Source organism: Sphaeramia orbicularis, chromosome 16 (assembly GCF_902148855.1).
Source record: "Sphaeramia orbicularis chromosome 16, fSphaOr1.1, whole genome shotgun sequence".
In the NCBI taxonomy this organism is placed as follows: domain Eukaryota; kingdom Metazoa; phylum Chordata; class Actinopteri; order Kurtiformes; family Apogonidae; genus Sphaeramia; species Sphaeramia orbicularis.
This window is the reverse complement of record NC_043972.1, coordinates 38,113,727-38,141,669: the sequence shown is the minus strand read 5'-3', so window position 1 is coordinate 38,141,669 and position 27,943 is coordinate 38,113,727. Positions and strand designations below refer to the sequence as shown.

General features: G+C 38.8%; 2 protein-coding genes across 3 annotated transcripts; both read right to left on the bottom strand.

Moving 5' to 3' along the window:
* Positions 1-25: 25 nt before the first annotated feature.
* On the bottom strand, positions 26-10,959 carry ddx61 (DEAD (Asp-Glu-Ala-Asp) box helicase 61). The gene is made up of 13 exons (XM_030157550.1): positions 10,751-10,959; positions 9,129-9,927; positions 8,615-8,678; positions 8,345-8,449; positions 7,568-7,697; positions 6,424-6,570; positions 6,126-6,220; positions 5,908-6,030; positions 5,675-5,803; positions 4,918-5,098; positions 4,723-4,824; positions 4,421-4,642; positions 26-2,249 (listed from the first exon to the last, which is right to left on the bottom strand). The coding sequence occupies exons 2-12, from the start codon at positions 9,305-9,307 to the stop codon at positions 4,428-4,430; spliced, it is 1,470 nt and encodes a 489-aa protein (XP_030013410.1). The 5' UTR covers positions 9,308-9,927; positions 10,751-10,959; the 3' UTR covers positions 26-2,249; positions 4,421-4,427.
* Positions 10,960-11,064: 105 nt separating this feature from the next.
* Positions 11,065-27,870, bottom strand: bcl3 (BCL3 transcription coactivator). Of its 2 annotated transcripts, none has more exons than XM_030157549.1 (9): positions 26,776-27,870; positions 26,008-26,134; positions 21,126-21,234; positions 16,634-16,835; positions 14,799-14,887; positions 14,613-14,690; positions 14,234-14,401; positions 12,001-12,100; positions 11,065-11,917 (listed from the first exon to the last, which is right to left on the bottom strand). In XM_030157549.1, exons 1-9 carry the CDS (start codon positions 27,302-27,304, stop codon positions 11,796-11,798), a joined length of 1,524 nt encoding a protein of 507 aa, XP_030013409.1. In that variant the 5' UTR covers positions 27,305-27,870; the 3' UTR covers positions 11,065-11,795. The 2 variants fall into 2 exon arrangements, with proteins under 2 accessions (XP_030013409.1, XP_030013408.1); XM_030157548.1 differs by having other exon boundaries at positions 26,008-26,161; positions 26,776-27,869.
* Between the last annotated feature and the right edge of the window lie 73 nt (positions 27,871-27,943).

The following is a 27,943-nucleotide window of genomic DNA, read 5'->3' as shown; positions in this document are numbered from 1 at the left end:
ACAAATTCAACAAACAAAAGGAATAGTCAGTCAATCCGACTTTTAATGCATTTGAGGCGCTGGCATTGACACATTCAACAGAAAATAATTTCTCCCTCAATTTTTACAGAACATCTGGTCACAAATCATGAAGCAGAAGAAACATGGTCTCAAGTTTTGCACCCATTCTGAAAACATCCTTAAGTCCACGAGTCCAAAACTGAAATGTATTCACAAAAGAGGAACTTTCAAAAAACAAATCCAGCCTTCAACCACCATTGCAGATGTCAGTGCAGCTGTGCTTTTTACTGGGGACATGTGCTTTGAAAAGTCAGGAGAAGGTCCTTGTAAGTAGATGTGTGGAATTAGACTAAGGCACTTAAGGAAGTAGGATGAATACAGAAACTACATGAAGATTACTTGTATAATAGATTGGCTGGACTAAGTATGTTGCAAAAAAGTTCCTGAGTGGGTCTGGTATACATGACAGACATCTAGTATCTAGACCTGAGAAAATGCAGCCAAACTATATGGGATAAAGAAGTTACAACAAAGTGTCAAAAGTCTCCTCACTGTTATTTAGGAGAGAAAAAAACTGTCACTGATATGATTTTTATGTTTCTGTTTGAATAACACTAAAATGCAGAATATTAAAAATTATAACCACCATTTCATGTTTCATCACAATCATCAGTGTATAGGAGCAAATATTTAGCTGCAGATGCCTTGTCCAATTACTGTGATGCTGAGCTTTTCTTCATGGAGCCTTATGTTCAGGATCCAATCCAAAGCCTTTAGTTAAAAAAAGTTTTTTTTTTCCTTAAAAAAAAACAACTGCATTTATACTCTTTTAAATGACAACGCCAGTTCGAAGAGTTACAACACTGTAAATAAAAACAGAATGTAAGGATTTGTAAATCTCAAACCTATATTTTATGCACACAAAAAAAAAACATGAAATGAGAAAATATACCATTTTAAGAAAAAAAACAAACCATTTTTCAGTTTGATGGAAGCAACACGCATATCCATAACTGAACTGGAATGGCTACAGCTCAAACCTTTCCCCAATTGAAAATGTAGCAGCATGAAACAAAAAACACAACAAAGACCCAGGAAGACTGAGCTGCTTGAATCCTGTATCGGATACAAATGAGATGTCATTCTCCCAAACTCCAGCAGCTGGTCTTTTCAGCTCTCAGACATTTCCAGACTACTGTTAAAAGAAGAGGGGATGCTAGTGGGATACATGGTCTTGCCCTCACTTTTTGGAGACATGATGTTGCCACCAAATCCAAAAGTTGTTTTTTTTTTTTAATGGTATATTTCCTCAATTTAAATATTTGCTTTTTCTGTGTTTGAATTCTATATAAATTATAGGTTCATGAGATTTGACATCCGTGCTAGATGCTACTTAATCTTACATTCTGGACTTTTGAACCATCTGCTCATAAAGGTTGCCAGCAGGATGTGAACATCGCCAGTGTTGTTTATTTACACAGCAGGTATGTGAGTTGGGCCCTATCATGTAAGTCCAACATTAGATTCACATTCATGTTTACATCACAGCGCAAAAAAGTTTCCATCAGTTGTCAAAAGTAAATTCAATGACAGAGTTGCAACACAATCATAATGTAGATCACGTGGCAGAATGATAGTTTTCAGTGAGATACCAGTAAGATGGCATTTACATAGCCCCAGTTTGCTTCTCTCTCACATTGTGGCAAGTCAACTGGGACACACACACACACACAAAACAATGTTTTAGGGATCCAAAAAGACTAACAGAAAAAAAGAGAACTTTCCACTGGAGAACAAAAAAAGAGCCTTCAATCAGGATTTTGTGTAGCCTACAAAAGGAAAGATAACAGTGATACTGAGAAAAGGGTTGACTTTTTTTTCCATATTCTTGTTCAATATAGAATTTTTAATATACACACACACGTAGCTGAAAGAGACTGAGGATTCCTAAAATGCTTTCAGAATTGATGTTTTAATCCATAACCCTGCTGGATGTTTGTTGATCAGTGAGTGTTAATGTTTTCATGTCTCGTTGACTTAACATTGCAACTCCAGTGTGAGGGAATGGTAAACAGGCACAAACTGGGGCTAGCAAGTGCAAAGCACATATGAAACTGGGAGATCGCTTCAAATGCAAAAAGGGAAGTAAAAATGAATCCAATACAGACCATTTAAATTATGTAACAGGTGTCTTCACTTAGAATTTTGTGTGTCACCAAATGCTGATGAATGCCAGGCGCCATCGTTTCCTGCAAAAAAGAGAAACAAATGTTATAATCACGTGAATAAGTCACTGCTCAAACACCGTGGAGCGCAGACAGCTGGTGGTTTTATGCTGATCAGATCTGTTAAAATGTGTAGTGACTGCTGTTGTGTGGGCTGTGGAGGATATTCATTAACACGTCACCTCTATCCAGTAAAACTTCTGCTACTCTTAATCTATCCATTAACACAGTTGGCATGCATTATCCTTAAAGGCACTGTTTTTACACTGTGTGCTTCTGCATTTCAAGAAAGTTTAAACTAGATTTGACACAATATTTAAAACCAGAGTGCCGCTTCATCAGGTCATCCCCATTTAACAGTCTTTGCTTCTTAATGCTAAAATGTAGGTTAATTACTTTAATGCCACCTGTCTTTGTCTGCAACATTGACAGCAGTGGAGAGTTCAAATTAGTTTGTTTTAGGGATGTAACGATTACTGGTATAATGATAAACCACAGTAGAATTCCCCGATGGTTAGTATTACCTTTTTAAATTGTAATTATCATTAAAACCATGTTTAATTACTGCACTTTGAAAAACTCAGTGATACTGCTCATTTCCTGGAGAAGGAGCCGCACTCCAGGTGCACATGTACAGGTTTCAATATTTGGCCTCTGAAAACATGGCAGAAGGCACCCACACAGACAGTGCTTTGTTTAATATGTTAGTGTATGCACATTTGATTTCTACTTAAGGTACACCAAAGAGTGAAAGTGTCCTTTCTGTACCAGTTCTGAAATCTGTAAGACTAGATCTCATACATTAGCACTGAATGTTAAAAGTGTTTTATCTACAATTTGCACAAAGTGCAGTTCCCTCCAGTGCAGTAACCTGTGGCATGACCAGCATGTGCACAGCTGTAAATAGTATATACAGTTTTTTTGATTTGTCTATTTTTGCTCTTGAACATCTTTTGCTTGTGTGCTTTGCTGCTGTAAATCTGGAATTTCCCCTTGTGGGACTAATAAAGGCATGTCTTATCTTATCTCTTATGGCCATAAGGTGCCGTCTTCAGTGCACATTTATTTTTATTTATTCAGTGTTTCTGCCACACTATTTTGTTTAAAATGGTAGTGTTGCTTTTATATGATTTCTAGATAAGGTACATGAAACAGTGAGAGTGTTCTTTCTGTACCACTTCTTAAATCTGTAAGACTAGATCTACTCTTGAGCACTGAATGTAAAGAAAAGTATTCTTGGTTCTTATCAACAATTTGCACAAAGTGCAGTTACCTCTTATGGCCATAACGTGCCATCTTCAATTCACATTTGTATGTTTAATGTTTACATGTTAATATTTTAATGTTTCTGCCAACAGAAAGTACACTGTGTGTTTTTTGTTTCTTTTTTTTTCCAAGATAAAACTTGGTTAAATTATTTCAGTGTGTGTATATAAGTACTTTCTGAACATTTTGAGCAAATTTCAACAATACCGCTATAATAACATTCATAATTTTGATCACAATAACCATGATATGGAATTTTCATATCTTTACATCTCTAGTTTGTTTCTTACTGGATACAGATGACACAGTTTATTTCCACTGAATTAAAACTAGCCACACATTAACTTGTTTAGTATTTCTTTGCCATTTCAAGTTAAATCACAACTGAAATATAATCTACAAAACTCAATGAGCCTGTTTACACGACAATAAAAATCCCATAACTGGGATTCGTCAGAGAATTGTAATTATCAGATCTGACGTGTTTACATGCACTCAAATGTGATAATTGAAAACCCCAGTGTAGACACTCCAGTCCATTATCAGATTTCACACGTACGGTGACTGTAGACTCAGACTTCCTGTTATTGTCTTCTGCTCACGTTTGATTGCGTAACTTCAGTTTTCAATGATTTTAATTGTTTTTACACATGCACTGATGTAAAAGAACGAAATAAATCCGATTAACCTGTATACATGCAGAAAGACATCGGAGTATTGGGCAGAAATCCAGGTATGTTAATCTGATTTATAATAATCAGATTACTGTTGTTATCTGATAAAGCATATCAGATTATACCGTTTACATGATACCTTGAATATTCCGATAAGTACAGAAATCGGATAATGATCAGAGCATTGGTGTGCATGTAAACAGGCTCAGTGATTTACTGTAAATATTCACGATCAACAATATTTACAGAACTAACCGTGCCTTCAGGCTGCTCCTTGTTCCTTGTTTTTGAGTCCCCCATCGCTGCCATCATCATCATCTGGGTCAACAGAGTGATACTCTGCCACATACAGACTCTTATCGATGCTCCCAGGGATGGGTTTAATGTCCGTGACCAGCTGATCCTCAATACTCTTCAGGTTGTAGCGGTCATCTGAAGTTATCAGATTAATGGCCAGCCCAAGGTGACCGAAGCGCCCTGAGAAAAGACACAGTTGTGAGGGGCCAAGGCTAAATATTCAGTAACAGAATATGAATTTGTATTTTAAGGTTCATTACCTGATCTGCCAATGCGGTGTAGGTAGGTCTCTGCACTCTTAGGGAAGTCAAAGTTGATGACCACGTTTACTGCTTGGATATCAATTCCCCGAGTAAACAAGTCTACAAGAAATTATATGCATGAGTAAATATACTGACCACTACTAATTTTTTTTAAAAAGTGAAAATTGTAAACCCATTACTAAGTTTACCAACCTGTACAGACCAGGTTTCTACACAAACCATTCCTGAAGTCATGGAACACACGATTCCTGTACTCCTGCATCATCTTTGCATGAATGTAGAAGCATGAATAGCCTAGCTGGGTGATCTTCTTGGCCAGAAGCTCTACCCTTTGGGTGGAGTTACAGAAGATGATGGACTGATTGATCTGAAGCTGTAATAGAAATATAAAGATTTAGTACTTCTGGTGATTAAGGTAAATAAGAACCTACCTTTATTTGAAGAAATCTACAAAAACATACTGAGCAGCTAGTCATGAAACAAAAGCTTGTTAAATGGTGCTAAATACTACCACCCCACATGCTGAATGGTGAAGCAGGGTACTGTTTTCTCTTATGTCTGTGTGCGACAGACGTAACAATGTATTGTACTACTATAATCTACAGACTTTAGTGAATATCTACAAGTGATTAGTTTGATGCATAACGTGAGAATTAATGCAAGGACATGAAAAGACAAGGGTGGATTTTCTCCTCTCATGGTTTGCATTGATCCCCTTTCAGATCCACATTTTAAAATATCATCATTTTCTGATTTTAGTAAATATGTACAGCCAGTTAATTAACCCCCCCATAAAACCAATAAATAAGGCTAATGACAAAATATTATTTTACACTTTATATGCAGCAATGGGAGGTGGATAGTGTCTTCCATCCTGGTAGTTAGTCTGTACATTGATGCAACTTTTTATGAATATTAGCCACGCCTGCTTTAGAGGCTAAATACTCACCCTAGAAAAGAGTGTGTTGAGACAGTGGACCTTCTGTTTTTCGGTCACGTAAGCATAGTACTGTGTGATTCCCTTCAAGGTCAGTTCCTCCATCAGGTTGATCTCATAGGGCTTCTTCAGGTGCTTATTCTGAGGGGAAAAGAAAACAAAAAAAAAAAAATCACATGTCTTTTAAGTGTACCTTGTGGATCAATCACTTCTATGTTACTTTTAACTGCTGTATGAGTTCTCACCATAAATTTCTGCACACTGATGGGGAAAGTAGCAGAGTAAAGCAGGATTTGGCGGTCCTTTGGCAAAAAGCTGATAATATCTTCAATCAATATGACAAAGTCCTGAGACAGCAGCTTATCTGCCTGAATAAAGGGATATTTATAGAGTATTATAGACGGCTGGCTGCCGATCAACTTCACGCTGAAAAGTAAATTCAGCAAAACTGAGTCCAACTCACCTCATCCATCACCATTATCTGGGCTTTATTCACTTTGGCCACACCCTTCTTGATCAAGTCTAGTATCCTCCCTGGTGTAGCAATCACTACATGTACTTTAAGAAGACAAGCACAAAGACATGGTAAGTTTTTCAGCAAAACCATCTTGCGCACAATGATCACATCCAACAAAGTTTGTATAGTACTTTACTAAAGTCAGCAGGTGTGTTTCTCATTCAACAGCATTTTAAGTAGCACTGTCCATATTTTATATTTCTCTCTCAGACAAAGACTTCAGAGTCAATATTATGACAAGTACCTATCTCATCAAGACGCATGATGTCATCCCTCAAGTTGGTTCCACCTGTGGTCGCCATGACCTTCACCCCTCCTAGGTGTTTGCTGATCTGAATGCTGATTTGGCTCACCTGTAACGCCAACTCTCTTGTTGGGACCATTACTATAGCTGCATTGAGACAGAAATGGGACAAGCTCATGTAATGCATGGGAATAGATACAAGTCAGAAGGGAAGAGGGAGAGGAAAAAGGAGAAAAAAAAAAATACACACAACATTCACATTAGCCAATCAAGCTGAGATATCAAGAGAGCTGGAAATAGACTTGTGGAGCTGGCTAGAATGTTTTGCCAGTTAAAAACTCTTGAGTGTTTGTTATTCATATTTTAATTATTTACACTACGACTTCGCTGTTCTTAGAATATAATATCCCATTAGATGTATCGTACAACCACTATAGTGAGCAGCTGTATATAGATGAAAATACCCAAGACATAATCATTGGCACAAAAATGCTGTTTAAATCATTAGCTTTTAGTGATCACTCCATTTTAGGTCTCTTTATACCTCAAGGTGTTGGTGCATGTGCTGCTTGAAAACACTATCTGCACATTAGAATACATTCACCTTTTCAGATTCCTTCAGTGTGTGATATATACACATCTATTATACACGTATGCAATAAGACCATCATTTATCTTGAAAACATTAGCCAACCAGCACTTCAGTCATTTGTTATCCAAGTCACCTTCAGAGCATGGAAGATTTGGCACATTTAATCTGAAGCAGACAATTTCCAAAAAACTGGAAACCAGTGTCATCTAGCCAATGCTGTGACCTCTTCAGATTCTTTGAAATATAGTAGCCAATCCATGTGTTATTTTGTGTCAAGACGTATCAGGTGTTTCTTACAATTGTAACCACATTATGTGTAGTGTGACCAGTGCCAAAAAGGTTTCCTATAACTGTCTGCACTTACACCTCCCCACAGGTTCAGGTAAATAAACCACATTACTGTTGTAAAACAGAGTTCATCTTGCGCACAGCTGATAAATAAAGGATTTGGTGGTAATAAACATCCAATTGATACAAACATACATGTTCAATAAAAGCAGTTTTCACTTTATGACTTTGTATCTCTCGGGACATGAAGTAGTAGAATCTCACCCTGGATGTGATCCTTTTTCAGGTCTATCCTCTCCAGGAGAGGAATGAGGTAGGCTCCACTTTTTCCCGTGCCATTTTTGGCCCGAGCCAAAATATCTCTGCCCGACAGTGCAATTGGAATGCTTTCCTCCTTTCAGCAGACAGACAAGTCAATTTAGTATAATGTATTAGGTTCTGTAGGCCAGAACAGACTTTCAGATTTGAAGAAGTAAAAACCACCATTTTCAGTAAACAATCAGAACAAACAACCAAGACTACCGTAATCCTATTACTGACCTTTCCAAACAGAAATGCAGTAATTAACCACAGCTACAATATGCTTGTTGACTACTAGCATATATTACTTAAACAGCACCACAATGAAAAAAGAGCACGATGTGTAATTCATGTTATCTTAGAAGAGGAAGACTACATCAAGTGGTTCGGTTAGCTCCAACATCCACTAATCATGAGGTTAGCTGCAAGGACAGAATTAAAGTCCACTGTTGCACACATTCAAGACTGTGAAGTAAGGGAATAGTACTGTCTAATGTCAGAGAGGACAATGGTGTCTTGGGAGGTGAATCAAGAAGAAATGTGCTTGAATTATTAATGCAACTCCAAATGTTTTTAATAAGGATAAAATTAGATTTAATTCACATAACTTGTAATCCAATGGAATCTGGAGGAATTTCTTGATGAAAGACTTGAGAGAAAGTTCTGCTGGAAATTCAAAGGCAACCCTGTGGTGTTGTAACATAAATCCAAATTAAGATCATTTTACAGTGCTTTACTTGCCTGTATAGGGGAGGGTTTTTCCCACCCCATTTCAAAGATTCCCATTAAAAGTTCCCGCTTAAGGCAGTAGTCTTCAAATTCATTCCCTTTAGTTGATGTGACATCCTGAAGATACAAAATACAAGTTACTGTTGTCATTTTATGCTTTTACGGATGAATTAATACACTGAAACATTAACAGTGGGTCAAACAAACACTATTTCTTAACAATGCTACAGAAAAGATTGAAATGTGTGTCATTAATACAATTACTGTTTAAAGACAGATTACCGAAGTTTTCACTCTGTTGTCCTTCTGTGGAAGTTCCAGGCACTTCTTCCAATCATCACCAAACCTGATTGGACAGATTTGCACTTAAAATCTAAAATAATGACAAAATATCCAAAGGTCTGTCAAAATTCAGAACTTCTCCCATTTAAATGGCAGGGATTTTTTTTTTTTTTTTTTAAACAAAGGTTTATGCATTAATTGCACCTAAATTCAGAAGACTGCAATATCCTAGTGTCCGTACAAAGAGCAGACTATGTACATGTTTGAGGAAGAAAAATTTATGACTAAGACATTTCTGATCAAGTGCAAACCTTAAATTTACAAAAAAATAAATAAATAAATAACAGTACAAGAGGGTTCATAGTTTTAGTCTTGAACAAGTCTTAACCATGTTTCAATCTAGCTGTTACATTTCTGCCAAAACTGGTAGATTTCTATATCTAGAACTGATAGGTAAGTTTCTGGAGAATTTTATTTTTCCCCAGTGAGGAAATGCATAAAAATAGAGTCTTACTTGATGCCACCACTACTCTGAGGGATGCTGCTCCTTATAATGGGTGCACTGGGCAGTTGGCTAGTTCCATGGAGTCCTGACTGCTGGCCAGTTGGCTTGGTCTGTCCTTTGAAATGCCCATTTGTTGGTTTGTTGACTCCAATCATAGTTGCTGGACTTGCTGTCCTTGCAGTAGCCATGGGTTCAGTTGCTTCTCAAAAATTCAGGACAAACGTTCCTCACAGTTCGCAATGTTTGTATCTCTTTCTTCTTTCTGTTTTACTTGATGCCTCTGAGTGAAAAATACCTTTATACACTGTAAAAATAGAAATGTATTTTTCCTATACTTCTTGTTGTAAAGAATGTATTAAGTACACAATTCAATGTTCAGACCTCTTGAAAAGAAGAAGTCTGCATATGAATCCTGTCTATTTACAAGACACTCTCCAAAAAAGGGAGAAATAAACATTCACATGAATAAATAAAGCAAATATGTCACTAAAGAAACTTCAGTTGCCTCTCTAAGTAGTTTATTCTTTCTGAAATAACAATTCTTAGTTTTCCTTGTACGGCCCAAGACACTGAAATCTTGGTTTTCAAAGTCTGACCATGTATAAATTCAGAACAGTAGTATCAGGATGTTTTTGTTGTACTAATACTGTAGAGTGGAGTTTAATACTGGCTCAAAAAGTCACTTCAGCTGATATTGAACAGTCCAACGTAAATCTCTGAAGGGGTTTCCTTTACTTCTGCAGCAAAAACTTGAGAAGAAAAAAATGCACAGTGCTTGGAGAACGTTGAATAACAAAATCCAGGTTATCTGCGAGGAAATAAATAACCATAGTTATTGTTAACATATTGGCAAGTGACTGAAAATAGTCATCCATCGTAGTTTTAGCGATTTAAATTGTACGCTATAAATAAACGTACGTTTAAAAATGCCTGCAACAACAACCGACTTCAATTAAAAAAAAACATTTCAACACCACTTCAATTGCAAATTGTCTTATAGACTTTATCGTTAAGATCGTACTGACTTCAGCAAAGTAACACGCAGAAAACCAACAGGTTAAACAATGTGAAGTCAATTAAGTTGCAGTGTTGTTGTGCCATGGCTATCGGCTAATGCTAACAGGAGCTAACAATAAAACTCAAAACCAAAACTTCGCTCACTGCCAGTTACAACTAACCCCTTACTATTCGCAAAACCTATTCAATCGGGACCAATAAGACACCGAGTCCACATTCAGGTTGGTGTCGAGCGGATCTCCACATTCATGAACTCTTTGTTGTCACTATCATAAGCAAGGTTAACTTGACAGAACTAACAAGCACAGCAGCGTTAAAAGTTATTGCATAGCAACGTGGCTTTGACTATTAAGCTAACGAGCTAGCGTTAGCTTTTAGCTACATGTTGTGTTATTGGTGTTTGAGCGTCTTTGTCTTAGATCATGTGGAACAACAATAAACACAAAACTATATTGCCAGAGTTAACCGGATTCCACCTGTTGAGTTTTGAGTTTGTACTTTATTAATCTTTAAAGCTAACCAAACAACTTATTTAGCATGCTATCGTTAGCTTAGCCGATATGATAGGTGTTCAGTTGTGATAGTTAACCAGTTCGCTCTGGGAATAACTTTACCTAAGTCGGAGACAAATGCCACCTTCACTTCCACCACACATCCACTCACAGTTTTCCTTTTTGACGACGCTTAGCCTTATTTCGGCAGGTTAATAAAGTAACGTAAATACTCGCTATTTAAATAAGTCCACTGAGTTGTAAGTCTTTTGTCTCTTCTTTTAGAAAATTGACAATTCAACATGGCAGCGCGCTCGTTTTTGGGCTGGTTGTTTGCGTCGACGAACAGCTCCCACCGACCAATCACAGCTCAGATTTCAAATTCACAAACGTTACTATGCAGTGAGGTGAAGTAACACACAAGAAGTCACTATGTTGTATAGATTTTATATTAAAAAATATGTGACACCTTTGAAAATGATACAGCAATACATTATCATATAGGTACATATGCACACAAAAGCAAATATGAAATGTACATTGCATACCCAGTATTAAAATGGCAGGAAATATTGGATTTGACCGTGCACTAAATAGCATGTCAGGTCTTACACTGACAATATTCACTTTTCTTAAGACTTGAGGTGTCATGAAGGCCTAGTGGTTAAGGCACTGAACATGTGATTGCAACATCCCCATTTTAAATCTGGCATCAAAACCTGTAAAACCTTCATCCTCTGTGTTGCCTCAGTCTTTCTCCACTGTCAAGGTAGTCTGTGTTCATACCCTATGGTTCACACTGTTCACAGTTCACAGACATCCCCAGGCAGTTTCACAGTTTCCAGTCCATGATGTTCAGCCTGCGTGCAGTGGCTCATTTCTGTTACTGCTAGATGCAGATAAGGAAAGCCGGCGGATTGAGACAGCAGCTGGTAAGTCCCCCTAAAGGTGTAGGTAGGTGTAATGATTCTAAGGTCTTTACAAGAGGGCCCATAAAGCAAAAAGGCTGCAGGGAATCTGTCAAGGCATTAAAACCTAAAAGTGGACACCAATATTGCTGCAGTCCATCGTTCCTTTAGGTACAGCTTTTCCTGGTTTCCTCAAAGATCTATTTGTCTCATTGTTGGTTGGCTGTGCAAAGGTAGTTGCAAATTGAACTGGATTGCAACTAGTAATATGGAAATACAAGCATAGATGGAGTCTTTGGTGACTGGGAGGTGCTGCTGTGGTGAGGAGTGTGTGGAAGGGATGAAGGTGAACATCCTCGACTGTGGCAAGGAGAAGGGGAACCTAAATCGGAGACAGAGAGTATGGAGTTAATTCTATGTCTTTGCTGTATTTACCAATGTATGAACTCGTATGCTCGCTCTTACTGTTTTCTGTTAAGCTGCTTCCATGGGGCGACACCGACACACTGTGCTGATCTTGAGCCCTTATCTGTTTGGAACTTCTTCCACGTAACACATCTGCTATCTGGAAGAGATTCACAGTCTAATATAAAAACATTGCATAATGTGTGACCTTGCATGAGTGTCACTGTGATCTACTTAAGAGAATCCTCACCCAAGCAAAAAAAACAATCCCCTCTATCATGATACATGACACATCCTCATCTTGGAAGTGTCATTTTAAAGGGGTCATATTTTGCTAAACCCACTTTTATTAGTTTTTGGTTCATTTATTTGTGTATCTGGAGACCCTAATAGTTCAAATACTTTGAATTTAAACCCTCCAGGTGCTGCAAAGCTATCTTTATATTGGCAAAAATCGAGTGGGTTTCTACTACCTGTTTTAATTCCTGCTTAATTTGTTACGTCTGTAACTAGTTATGTCACAACATTTGCACATATAAGGTCAAGACTTCCAATGAGCATTTCTCCAAGTACACCATAATTGTTTGTCAGCAGCAGCGGCTGTAGTCCATACTGAAAATATGTCCAAACTTCGAGCCGATTACCAAAATTGTTCAGCTATTGGTTGAATGGGACAGAACAGCATAGCCAACAACCTGGAGGGGGTGGGGCGTGAAGTAGCTCATGTGCATTTAAAGGCCAAGCGTTCAAAATGACCTTTCTGGTGTCATTACTCAGAAATAGGGTTGAAGATGGACCTGTGCAGTTGAATTAATGAAGAATTCAGACCCAAGCATACCATTTACAGGGTGGGGAAGCAAAATTTACAATGAACATTTAGTTGTTTTTTCTCAGCAGGCACTACGTCAATTGTTTCGAAACCAAACATATATTGATGTCATAATCATACCTAACACTATTATCCATACCTTTTCAGAAACTTTTGCCCATATGAGTAATCAGGAAAGCAAACGTCAAAGAGTGTGTGATTTGCTGAATGCACTCGTCACACCAAAGGAGATTTCAAAAATAGTTGGAGTGTCCATAAAGACTGTTTATAATGGAAAGAAGAGAATGACTATGAGCAAAACTATTACGAGAAAGTCTGGAAGATACTATTAAAGAAGAATGGGAGAAGTTGTCACCCGAATATTTGAGGAACACTTGCGCAAGTTTCAGGAAGCATGTGAAGGCAGTTATTGAGAAAGAAGGAGGACACATAGAATAAAAACATTTTCTATTATGTAAATTTTCTTGTGGCAAATAAATTCTCATGACTTTCAATAAACTAATTGGTCATACACTGTCTTTCAATCCCTGCCTCAAAATATTGTAAATTTTGCTTCCCCACCCTGTACAGTCTATGTAGACCACAGGGAAATGTTTTAAAATGTATAATTCAATTTAAAAAAGCTAAATATCACTCCTTTAAGAAAAGTTAAATATAACAAGTGGAATGTCTGTCCATTATTTGATGTAATGCTCCACTTTATTTTGTGATCTCTGTCAACTGAGTGTTAATGCAAAATAATGATTAACTTCTAATTCAATTCGCAACATGGATAAATAGTTTAGTAGGTGATTTAAGTGTGTAAATGTGAGAGTGAATGAATAATGGATCAATAATGTAAAGCACTTTGGGTGCCTTGAAAAGCACTATAGAAATCCAATCTATTATTATTATTATTAGTAGTAGTATTTTATTATTATTTTTTTATTTTTATTTTTTTCATTAAGGATGCCATGCACACATTTGATCATGCATCATGCACTCTCATTTTTAAAGTCCTGCTCCTGCTGTGGTTTGTATAATACAGATGAGTGCATCAGGGGTCCAATCGCTAAAACAGACCTCCACAAAGCTTAGAAACTCCTCCAGTAACCCTCCTTAGTGCTTGATCCTCAGCACCAAGATCAATTTCCGAGTCACCATTGAGCATCAAAGAGTTGAAGAGGCAAAAAATAAGGAATTGGGAAAAGGCTAATACACTGTCGATGTGGAAGACACTGCACCATGGGGGTTTGGCCTCTAGGTGGAAGGATTTACTTCCCTGTGAGATGTTTCCAATCTTACTCAGAACTGTGTCAAGTGGATTTGGCAGTGACACTACTAGAGTAAAAATGGTGTGATTTTCTAGCATAAATTTACAGTGAGTTTGAAGAGTAAAAAGTAGATAATGACTTCATGTATTCCCTAGAACTATCTAAATATAATTCCCTACACCTTTTTATTTTCTGCCATTTCCTCACTCACTTTCTTGTTTTTGGCGACCATCACAGGGGTGTCGTTGTGATAGTTCTTAAGGCTGCTGTCAGCTCCACTTTTAAGCAGCAGACGCACAGTGTCCACCTGTCCCCGTCCACAGGCACTGTGCAGGGCTGTATTCCCACTGTATGACTGGCAATTGACGTCACATCCAGTCTGATAACAAAAAAAGAAGTAAAAATGTCAATGAAGTAAGTGAGACTTAACATTTTTCTTAAATTAGAAAACTATGGGAAACACGGGGAAGAAGTGAGACAAAGCATTACTTAAAGTTAATACAACATACGAGTTGGACAGAGTAACGGACTAATCAAATAGAGCTGAGTCACAGTTCTGTTCCTCCTCCCTGCCCACACACACATATTACCTCAATGAGGAAGTGGACCATGTCTACGTTATTGCTCTCCACCGCGTGCATGAGAGGACTCTGGCCACTTTTGATGTCCTGATTAAAAAAAAAAAAAAAAAACACCAAGGGAAAAGTCAGTGACGGTAAATCTGAAATGTTGCTTGTTGTGAAACAGAGCTGAGTCAGTACTGCATCAGAACTGACCATAGCATTGATGTCAGCTCCTGCATTTAACAGCATTCTTGCCAAATCCTTATGGCCACGCAGTACAGCCAGATGGAGAGGGCTCAAACCTGAAGAAAAAAACAAGATATTCAGACATATACACACTGGCTAAATGCTAATGTGTAAACACATATCACTACACACACCTGAACTTGTTTACACTGCCTCCATGCATGGTTGAAAGACCCACTGCATGGTTTTCTACACAAAACTAAGTCAAAGTATATATATATATATATATATATATATATATATATATATATATATATATATATATATATATATATACACACACACACACACATTATATATTACAGAGAAAGCATTTTTCTTTCAGCCGTATGAGGAAAATTCCATAATTAAATGCTGCTATTTCACATTTTGTTAGAAATAGGAACAAATTGATCATATGATAAAATGTCTTTGTTGAGTAATGAGAGTCACTGTGAGCTTGTGCAAAGAGACCTTAAAGAGTTTGTTTGTCACTGTAAAGTTGAAGAGTTGAGGAGATTATTAGTATTTTTGAAGAGGCCTAATTAAAATACTGGTCAAAGTTTTAATGTATGCCACTATGACACTTTCACAGCTTTCATGTTATTACACGTGGTCACTGTCACTAGGACACAAAAATTAAGATAAAATAAGATTAGATTAGATAACATATACTTTATTCATCCCCCAAAGGGGAAATTCAAATATCACAGCAGCCCAAGACACGTTTCATCAAATACAATTTTTAAAAAAAAGAAAAAAATTGCTTAAGTGACAAAAAATGACATAAATAATAATATAGTAACTGTAGTGAGAAATATAGTTTAAGCCAAGCTTCTGTTATGCAGTCTGATGGCGGTTTCCACAAAGGAGCGTCTGTATCGTCCAGTCCTGCACATGGGTGGGATAATCCACTGTCTGAATGAGCTGCCCTTCAGCCACTGCTCGTCGTGCAGAGGGTGAGAAGGATCGTCCAGGATTGCACAGATTTTGTCCTTTACCCTTCTCACAGCCACTGTCCCCAGACTGTCCCAGTCTAGTCCCACCACAGAGTGAAAACCACCTCCATCTCATCTCTTTGATTCTGGAACACAAGTCTGCTGTGTAAAAGTCCAGCCTGTCTCACCTCTGTTCCTCCTTTGGCTTGGCTGTGGAAATCGGTCAGTGGTGGAAAAAAGGTGGGATCACCATCTCGCCTTTTTTCCGGGATCTCTGTGTAAAAGTGGCTATTGTATCTTTGTATATCTACGTGTTCATAATGTATCTGTTTCTGTGCAGTGATGTGAATCTATATATTCATCAATGTGAAAGGACACTTACACCAAACCACAGAGGAAGGAAATGTCCTCTCGCCCACATAGCCCAAAAAATTTGCTTGATATGTTACCTAAACAAGGTTCCATACTTCTCCTATCCCATAACAAACACGTAAGCAAAAAAAGAAAGTCAGTCTATGGCATTGTTTCTATGTCATTATGTTTTTGTCACTGTAGCAAATAGTGAATGGTTTAGTTATTGTACTGATTATTGGAAACTTGGATTCAGAGTCAGTAACTATAAAGGAAAGGCACAAGCAATAGTTCATACATATATTCTCAAATTTACAAGTCAAATGAACTATAGCTTTTCAGTTTAAAGTCTGTACTATGGGGACATAGTCAATAGTCGGGGTCTAAATTTATTAGATACTAAAGTATTCCCCATGGACCATCACTGTGAAGAAAATGGTTACAGCTACAATGCATCATCAAATTGTCTAAATGCCTGTGAATGAGAGAATGAGGCCTCAGTGAACCCTACTTTTCAAGTACATCAGAGCTTACCCTCATAGTTTCTTGTCTCCAAGCAGGTGGAGGCTGATGATTGAGACAGGACCAAGGACAAACAGTCCTGCTGGTTGTATTCACAGCAAAGGTGGAGAGCGGTCTGGCCATTACGGTCCAAAGCCGCCGGATCGGCTCCCGCTCTCAGCAAATCCTCCACCATATTCACCTGCTGGGTTATCACAGCCAGATGAAGAGGTGTCTGAGGGGGAAGCCAAAAAGAAAAAAAAGTGGGACAAATTAGGCAAACCAGCATATTAAGGCCCATAACCACAAAAGGCAATGTATTAAAAACTGAAGTCCCTCACAGATGTTGCATGATGCTTTAGATTAGCTATCCTAAAAGGCATTACTCATTGTTAAAATATGAGGTAAATGGAGAGTAAAACAAGTTGTAATTTGTGTTCAAACTTCAAATATCAAATACCTTATGCATCCTATTACAGCACAAATCATAGACTAAAAGGTTCAAGCCAATAAACATCAGCAATACAAAACAGGAAAACAGGTAACAAAACCACATTCTAGTAAATGAGGTAGCAGGAAGGCTGATATTATTTCTAGTAAATGCATCTTTTCATATCTAACCTGTTTTACAGGTTAAAGGTCAGAACCACAATGAAACAATGCCCTAAAAGTATGGAGGAACATATATAAACAAGAAAGCATCTCATTATCATCATTATACATCAGAAGATCATGAGATGCAAACACACATTACGTGCCTTATCAGAAGTCCAAAAACATGACTAATAGTCTAAGACGGGACTATTGCACTGCCAATCGCAGAACAAACATCATCACCATCAGCAGCCCTTGCATGAGAATGAGTGGATAATTTAAAATGAGGAGAAACCTGTTCTGGCAAACACTCTGCAAAGGCAGGAGAGACAAAAAAGCAAAAATACAATTGCCTGAATGAATCTACTGGGTGCTGAACAGAATCACTTGGGCAATCTAGGATGTTCTTTTGGGTGAAGTCAGCATGTGTCATCCTGTTGATAATTATGTCAACTCCGGTCAAGTAGGACACAAGCACTCTACTGTTACTGTTTAAGTTAAGTAACGAGACAGTTGGATCATAAAAGGAAGTCTGTTAAGATGGACTTTTTAGCTGCTGCTAGAGTTACACAATAAATGATGCAGTCAGGGTGAAATTGTTGTGCCAAGTTTCACTTTTACTGTATTTCTACTGTATGTGTGTGTGAGGGCTTGTTCCAGTAAAGACGATAATAGAAGTTGACTAGCAGTGGGAGAGCGTCTTTGTGGAATTCCTCCAGTGTGTCAATGCCAGTGTTCCTCCCGCCTGTTTCCCTGAATTCTGTGACTCACACACACACTTGCAGTTATAAAAACATAACAACACATACGCACAAGCACACACACAAACAAGCACACACACACATTTATATACCTCTATAAACTGTATGTTCTTTGAACTTCCAACATTCACTGCTGAGCAGCATGTTAATATTTGGACCTAACACAGCATTAATGGTAATACTTCCCATATATGTCCAGACCTTTAAGGTCATTCAAATAGACCTAAGTTTCATTCTGGTTTCCTCTACATGATTTTAAAGTGACTAAAACAAAACCTCAGAGAAAAGAGATAAGGGAAAGACTGGAAATGGGTTGGGGGAGGGAGGTGTAGGGCACAGGGTGAAGAAATAGAGGAATGAGGAAGAAGCGGAAGCACAGCGGGGAGTCCAGGGGAAAGACAGGATAACAAGGGAAAATCCCTTCTCTTTCCCTTGGGTCTGTCCTCGCACCATTACATTCCTGCAAAATAAGTGGATCAACATGAAGAGGATGAATAAATGAGAGGAGTTTTCTGGGCATGAAAAACAGCTCCAGGCTGTAGGCTGGGCCAAAACACAAAGAAAGGTGGAAGGCAATAGTGACTTGGCTGTTGTGGCAGACACTGCAGGGTAAAGTAAGCACTTTTGCACAAATAAACATCCCAAGGTTTGCTGACAGTTGCAGTGATAGCATCAGTTATGGTTAAAAACCTTAAATTCTACTGTTCTATGCACTGAGAAACAGTATTAGAAAAGACATTTGCAAGAGAGATAGAGAGACAATACGAGAGAGAGAGAGAGAGACGCAATAGGGAAAGTCCCTCTGAACTACCCTCTGAACTGAGCAAGGTATGTTGAGAAACAGCCCAAAGCGAGGGGGGGTGGCGTCATGTGACTTCTCGGAAGAAGGATACTAATGCACACACAAACACACACACATGCATCACTCGTGTACACACATGCACACACAAAAACTAAAATGTCACGCCACGAGTATGCATGTAAACAAACTGGAAAAATCTTAGATGTGTTCAATTAATCTAAAAAGCTTCGCATTTAAAGCAAAGGCTTCACACTGTGAGTTAGATAGTCTTTGATCTGAAAACACATGACTATTAATGCGGCTCATCCCATGGGATTCAGTTGACAAATCCCACTAGTGCTACACACTCAGCTGTAGTGCAAGAAGCCAAAAGTAGACTACTGCAGTGTGTGTTTGTGTAGACGCAGTTATGGCATGACCAGTGTGGGAGTATCAAACAGCTGTCTCTATGTCATAGTAGTGCAGTGAGTGGAAGGCAAATCAAGCACTGACACTTGTACTATTGTTCAGATACAGTACTGATAGTAACACTCTGTCAAATAGTCCCATGAGCAAAACCACAGAAACTCAGGATTTGTCATCAATATTGGAAAAGCTCTATCTTATTTTTCTTTGTCTTTGAGATGTTAACCCTTGCCAGAAAATGCACTCATCACCATCCAGTAAATTTTAGAGGTTGAAAAGTGTAAAAAAAAAAAAAAAAGTTCCCTGGCCTCGTTTTAATATGCCTGTTCTTTAAGGTTTTTAGTCAAAACCACATAATCTGGTAGGCAAATGACTGTGACGGGACCTGTGCCTGAAAATCTCCCTTTTTGGTTTTAACTGAATATGATAAATAATATGCGCTTCTGTTTGAAAAAGTGTGCGTGTACGTATGTGGATATGTGTCGTGTGCGTGCCTTTTTATACAGCGGGCAGACACAGGATATAACAAAACCTATGCAATGTAGCCTCAGCAATGAGGAAAGGCATCAACGGATAGCGGCAGCATTATTTCTGGTAAGCAAGCCTGTGGTGCCCTGTGTGGTGTGAAACCCCAGCCTTGAGAACTAAACCTCTGCACACCTCAGGTGTTTCTCTGTCAGAAGGCTGAAAAAAAACACAAAGCTGGCAGAAGGGTGAGAAATGTTTAGAGTAGAGGGGAAGAAAAGATAAAAGGGAAAGACCTAGATTGGGAAACACTTCTCAAACTAAATTCCTTATACACATTCCAGTCAGCGCTGTGGTTGATGCCATATTTTGAGGTTAGTACTTTAGTAGATGAAAGGGACAGTCACCTGACTCATGACTTGACTCCAGGAGCTCATCGGAGTCACCCACTGCTTCACTTAATCATCATGACTATTTTTCAGAGTTTCACAACATGGTAAATCCTTTCATACACACCCTCAAAACTCCCAGCCTATAGGGAAACTGAGCATTAGAAAACCATAAACAAAATAAGAGAGAACACTGGAAAACACACAAGGTCCTTCCCAGCATGTGTATAGGTTTGGCTCGTGGCCAATACAGGTGGAGAAATCGGGAAGGGTGAATTCCACTGCGTTAACCATCTCTGACTGTAAGAGCATGCGATAACACTTTGCGAGGCAAGGAGGAAACCAAGGCACTTCCTCTTTCATTCTTTTCCATGTTGCTGTTATCAGAAGGGTGGAGCACAAGAGTGCATTTTATTCTGCTGTTGTCGGGGCACAAGTCCCCCATCACACTTGGTCTTTCTTTCATCATATTACACCGGTGACCTCTTTGATATTTGTGATGAAACAAAAATAGACCAGAATCATGAAAAAATCATTGTGAATGGGAGAGCTTCCACAGTGAAATGAGAGCAATGAAGTCTAAGAATAATGACTGCAGTTGTGTGTTTGCATGATTTCAGCCCAGTCACCAGACATGACATGATGTCACTGTATGTTACTACTTAACTAACTCCAGCCTGAGTCTAAACAGTCAATACATACTTACATCTGAATGCCATTTCAGCCTTAACCTCACCATTAAAATATTAAATATATACAGATGAACACTCCTTATTCCAGATATTTACTTATGAATTAATTTCTGCTTAAAGCTAACAATTAAAGTCATTGAATATTTACATATGAAAAACCCTTATCCTTATATTTGCATATTAAACATTCTATCCAAGCCTAACCATAACATCATTAAATACTTACATATGAATGTAGTTTCTGAAAGATATTTTTATGTAGAAATGCAGATATGGCGCATATTTTTGGATCACAAACACTGAAAATATTTCTTTCTCTGTTTTTTGCAGAATTTGCAACACTTTGTGAGGACTGTGATCATGGGTTAATGGAGGTGACTGTAGCATGTTTGGGTTTGAAGGATGCATTTGCTTCACCTGGCGAAGGTTGTTGTAGATATCAAGCCCTCTTTGGGCCCACAGCAGGAGGTCAATCAGTTTGCGGACGACTGCCAACTCCCCCTGCACCACAGCTATATGTAGAGCTCTATAACACATAGAAAAAAAAGCACATGGAGGATTTTATAAGATGCAACCAAAAGACATGCTTCAGAAGACACAGGTTTTTCCTGACATTGTTAACCACTGATACTCCACATCCAGGAAATAACTTCTTGGCCCCACAAAAACTGGCTGGTGTGTTGTGTGTACTTTACTGACAGGCATTGTACATTGTTACGAATGCAGTTTTTTTAACCCTCCACAGGAAAATGGCATTTCTTTTAAACTATCAGGTGAAAGAGAACGTTTCTTCAGATCAGTTCACAGGAATGTGAAAGTAAAAATTAAAGTCTGTAAAAAATGGCAAAAAAAAATTGTCGTGTTAGAATGAAAATAATTCAAACACCTCTCGACCTCTTCAACCTGGCACACCTGAAGGATAGTGATCAGAAGTTGGAACTTGTTTACTTGAAATTCATTATCCTGCTGACAGACTAACAAGCTCCAAAGATGTACGACCATGACTCATACAACTCTTATCACACCCTTATCAAGACTTAAGTGGAAACCGCTATCTGTATTCTATACGTAAATGAAAGAGCAAACACAAGTCAAAGCTTAAAGGGAAGAGCAGGAAACTGGGGGGGCATATAATAGAGAACGGTATAGCAGACTTCTTTTTTTTAACATCTTTCTTTTTCTCACTGTCAGATGAACATCTTCCAGTAAAAGTCAGACTGGTTTTATGTCACTTCCTGTTGTCAGTAACAATGGCAGCATTCTTTCTCCTCTCTCTTCTTCTCTGTGCTGTGACATCCAGCCATTAAAATGCTTCAGACAAGGGCTTTCTGCATGTTCACTCACTTCATCCAGCGGATAAGTCATAATGCACACAGTGCATACAGTAAAACTGTACAACAGGAAACAGGGACGGTTCTTGAGAACAGTTAAAAAGTACCTAACACAGAATATGAGATCAGCAAATGAGACACAAGCACTTGCAACACTTCCTATCTATCTATCTATCTATCTATCTATCTATCTATCTATCTATCTATCTATCTATCTATCTATCTATCTATCTATCTATCTATCTATCTATCTATCTATCTATCTATCTATCTATCTATCTATCTATCTATCTATCTATCTATCTATCTTTTAATGCAAACATTCCAATTCTTTGACATTCTGTTGAAGCATGTGCAATCTGTTTAGCTAACCTTCTGTAAAAAAAATATTCATACACTGTTATGCATAGTATGCAATGAAATAAAATGAACATTGCCCCCCCAACAAAAAATGTGTATCTTCTATAAACTGTGTACACATGGTAGATGCCTATTTTTTGCATCTGCATGCACAATAATGGATATAAACTCTCCAGAGTGAGTGAAAAATAAAGGTTAGTGTGCAAGAGCAGATTGGATGTGCAATTGCAATGAACAATCCTGACATCTGAGTGAAAAGCAGAACTCTATACTGGAATTGGAGTATGACCTGTTCTTTCATTTGCCAGTCTCTGCTCCTGAACTCAGAACAGTTGTCTTTTTAAAAGGCTGCTGATAATGTTTATGCTGTATATGTCCAAGAATGAATGTATTATACCAACAGTGAGCCCAAAAGTGCCTCATGCTAGTGTTTGTCTGAGGTTAATCTGATGCTCATGAGCTCCAAATATGTGCTGCAGTTTCACGTTTGGAATCAAATTTTTGAGCATAGCTATCAGTAGTTATATTCATATAGCATTGAACGTTATTCATTGGTCTTATTTTGTTCTCCTCAATCCATCTCTCTCTTTCTCTAAAGATGAAACTGTACTGTTTCTGGTTCCTGGAAGTGCGGCAGACCACAGCCCTGTGATAACCTCAGGCACTGCAACGCTGATGTAGACATGTGTCCCAAACTACCCACATTAACGCAGTCAGTCTAAGTGTTTGTGTGTGCGAGAGAAAATAAGACAGACTGCAAGACAAAGAGCAGACATGGAGACAACACAAATGTGGTATCCTGTTTGGTATGGAGGGCAATGGCACAGTTAAACTGAATGAGATAGAAGAGGAGCATATCCTGTGGTCTGTGGACCAGCTGAGCAGTAAGATGATGTAAACAAAAGAGGAGCAGTAATGGATCACTGTCCAGTTACGCAGAAATGGAAGCTAATAACCAGTTGTATACTCTGCTCTACTAGTCACAAATAATACTACATCCAAATGTGTGGAAGTTAATTTGGAATGGAATGTGTCTGAGTAAGCATTGATACAAGCACAACCAGCACTTCAATGCTTTACCATGGGGTTTCCACAGTATGTCTTCATCACAACAGTTAAAGAAAACAGAGACAAAACTATAAAGTATTATTGAGTATTAATCTTCTTTGAGTTTCCTTGTGACAGAAATCTTGATCCGCAAATGTTGCTTAATGTACATGTTCCACAAAATCAAATTAATTTTCCCTATAATTTGTTTTAACTCTTTTATTCCTCAGTCACGCTACATAATAGTAAAAATGACAGAGACACAGCTCACCCAGTCACACAATGCAATATAATAAGTATAGTCCAAAAACAGATCTGTATTTCTAATGAACACAGTAGTATGTTTTGAAATTTGTAAAATGATTTAGGTGTAAGTAAAAACACACAATTCATCAACAATGCTTCATGCATTGGCAGAAATAAGGAAGTGGTCTAATTTCTGCTTTATGTAATAAGTAAATTACAGAAAAGACTGACAGAGAGCTAGAAAAGGAGAGAGAGCAAGAGAGTGAGAAAGTGAGAGAGATGAAGCTGATAGAAAGCGGTAAATGAGGAAGCGGATGTTTGGGTTTTTTGAGCTCATTCATTTAAAAACACAGAGAAAAAAAAAGAGAGACACAAAGACACCTGAGAGAAAACCACAGTCGTATTTAAAACTGAGCTCTCAATGATTTTCCCGAAACTAGAGGGGCTCTGAAGCGCTGAGAACCGAGGACGAACACCCCATTGACGTAAGAGCAGGCGCACGCTCGTCATCGTGCACTTTCTGCGTTCACACACACACTCATGTTCATACAAACAGTGTGAAAGGATAAGGGGCTATGAATGTTTCTGCAGAATTCACGCAAAGTTTAACAGAACCACAAAAAAAAAAAAACGAGATACACGACACAAGGTGTCAACGGTTCTTTGCAAAAAGGAGTAGATTTGAAGTTAAACTGATTTCAAAGACACAAGAGCTAAGATTTTCATTTTTGCTAACTTTTTTTACACAGAGATCAAAGGATAGAAATGGAAAACTCACATTATTTTGGAGTCTATGTAAAAAAAAAAAAAAAGATAGAATTGAAGTGTAACTGCTTTTTAGTGATTCATGAAATACTGCATATTTTTTATTTTATTGTCTGACCATATTACACATGACAAGTCACATGGATTTTCACTCTGCAAACTGCAATAACATGTCATGGGATTTATGGTTTTGCTAAATTATAGTCATCACGAGTTTGTTTTGAATAAATGCAAGGGGTGCTGATACTTTTTTTCACGCACACATATGTCCATGTATAGGTGTGTGTGTGTGTGTGTGTGTGTTCACTTTGTCATTTCAGTTAAGAGTGTGCGTGGGTGTTGAACATTTAGACAAAGTCAAGTAACCATGCGTTAAAGTTTAATATTTGCATTCATGTGGTCTCAAGAACCCAGTGTCTTAAATACAGTACTCTCATTCTCAACCCCCCACCCTATGCCACTAGAGAAAAGAAGACAGAAAAAAAAAAGTTGTTTGGCACAGGAGCGTATGCTGCTGGCATAGAGACTCAGACTAAAACACACACTGTTTAGATCGTTGTGTTACAACTCCATTAAAGAAACATTTCTGATCCACACAAATCCAGTGTTTGTATAGGAAGTGACGCAACCGCAAAGAATGGGTTTGATACACAGGGGTACTGAGTGTACCTACTGACTGTACAGAGCCAGGTGAGTCATGCAGACAAAGGACAAATAAAACCAGAGGATATTACAGTCAGTGATGCTCTACTTCACAAACCACATCCAGGTTGTGTCACGAAGAAGTTTTGTTTATGAGGTCAGGCTCTCGCTTGCTAAGAGTAGTGTTTGGATCCAGCCTAGTCAGTAATTTATTCATCCGTCATTCATGTGACCGCTTTAGTTTCACTCATCATGACATTGTTTTCTGATGGAGATTATCCATAAATGTTATTATTTTTCTAAAGGGCGGGTTATGACTACATATTGTTATATGTATTGTTAATATGTTTTGTGAATTACTGAAGGTAAAGTGTGTTTTTATACCTGTTTTCACCAAAGTAAAGTAGTAAAGTCTGCATTTATTTTATTTATTTATTTTGGGGGGGGGGGTGTATTAATGTCTTAGAATCTTATGATCTTAGGATACACCATTACCCATAAAATTGGAATAAAACATTTTACCTCTTCTCATGAAATAATAGTGATTTTTTTTCTTGAAAAGTGTAAAAGTGTAACTGGGACTCAGTGTGTAATCATTGCACCAGGTCGAAGGTCATTACTGATGTGTATAAAAAGAGGAATACGTCTGAAAACAAAATAATTCCAATGAATTTTACCACCCCAGGGTTATTACATAACACTGTATATCTTTCATTTTATATCTTCCTCATGGTGCAAACATAAATCTGGTCAGTCTGTAACTGACCACCCAAACCTATGAAATTAATTCAATAATCCTACCATCAGACTCATCATTTACACTGTACCTACTTAATACTATACCAAGGACAAAATTATTTTACTTCCAGCATAAACAACAAGGGAAAAAAACTTTAACATTGACATACGTGTCTCCATCTTCATCTTGATGTGTAGCCAGAGCAATACTGCTCATAAGGTTGTCAGTTTGGTGTACCACAGGGTGGGTTGGCTCTGGGACTGGGACTGGAACTGGGACTGGGACTGAGACTGGGACTGAGGGCAAGAACACCGGATAGTGACCTGAGCAAGAATGAAACAAAGTGATAGTGACAGGGTCCATCAAAAGAGGGAAGATGTGGGTGGGAAAAAGGAGCCATAATAGACACATATATAAGAAAACATACATTTCAGTCCTATAATATGATGGATCTATGTGTGTGTGTGTGTGAATGTGCAGGATTCAGCTGTGAGTTGACCTAGTAAGCCACTTTTATCAGTGCAGAGGAATGACTGAAGAGGAAGGTCTGCAGATTCGCTGACATGTGCATTTTCTCATTGATTCAGCAGATGCTACTTCAACTATGACTGCTGTGTTTTAAAAATGGAACACACACCAGAGACCAAATACAACAGGGTGTGTGCCTTCACTTCCATGGTCTAAATAAGATCACAGTTGACTTTATTCACACTAATATCCATGCATAAATGAGTTTCTTCTCGGTGGATGTCATGCGCTCTCCTCTGTGTTCTATGTGATGTTATCAGTGGGACTTCTTGAATGTTCAGCTCATCCAAAGTGTGTATTCTGTGTTTGGAAAATCCTTTCTAAACACACTAAGTCTGTACTTTGTGCACCACATGTTCAGAATGATTGAACTACAAACAATGGTTCATGTCAGTCCAGTAAAGCTTACCGTAAACCGAGGGCAGGAACCGTATGGTGTGTCCGTATCCACCTGGACTCTGGTGCCGGACCTCCTCCCCCTGCCTGGGGGTCACCAGTGCCACACCGAACCCACTTTGGCTCGGGGACCGTCGCGGGTGACTGACCAGCCTGTGCCGGGAGGTCAAGTCCGTGTCTCCGCTGGAGAAGCGGTCTGGGTTCTGTGGCGGAGGTGGTGACCGGGTCTGGGGCTCCGGTTCCACGGTGATCTTGCGTTTCCTAAAAGGAAGAGAACTGTGGACGCATTTGTCCGCGGGACGTCTACGCGCGGCACCGCTATCCGAGCCCTGCGCGGTCCTGACCGTGGGTGAATGTCTTTCCAAACTGTCCGTTTCCGTGCACGCAGGTGGTGCAGGGGAGCCGCTGTTGGCGCAGGTGTCCCTAGTGGGACCTGGAGTCCTCGACCCGGCGCTCCCACGCTCTCGGTTGGATGTGCGCAAATCCAGCGGCGCAGTGGCGACCGACTGGTGGTCACCGTTCATGGTCATGATCCTCGGCATCAACTGGGAGAGAGGCTGTTGAACTGTCAGGTGTGAGCGTGGGTACACGACTACCTAATGTGTGTGTGTGTGTGTGTGTGTGTGTGTGTGTGTGTGTGTGTGTGTGTGTGTGTGTGTGTGTGTGTGTGTGTGTGTGTGTGTGTGTGTGTGTGTGTAGTCAGTCCATCTACCAGTGCACTGATCCCATTTCAGTCAAACTTCAGTGGGCAGTGATCACAACATCAGTCCGTTCCCCTCTGTGCCTGTGGTGGGTTTTAGATAACCGGTCCGATCCACAAACACGGAATGCAAATACATTTTCGAAGCCCAGTCAGTCCAGGTTCAGTTAGATCATGTGTATCCCTGCTCACCTTTGCCATCCACTGCAGGTACACAGCAGCTGCGCACAGCTCCTCTGATCAGCCACTAACTCTGGTGCTTTCCCTTTAAACCGAAAGCTCTGCTACTTATGGCAAATGATACACAGTGAGGGAAGAAAAAGAGAAAACAAACGGGTGAATTCTTGATAATCTGAGGCTCTACGGCTTCTGTGACATCTGTCTGTTTTTCATGCAAGTTGAAAACATCTACCAAACTTCTCAAGAAATCGATCCAAGAGATAAAGGAGGCTTGATGCTCTGGGCTCAGTGCGTTTGGACG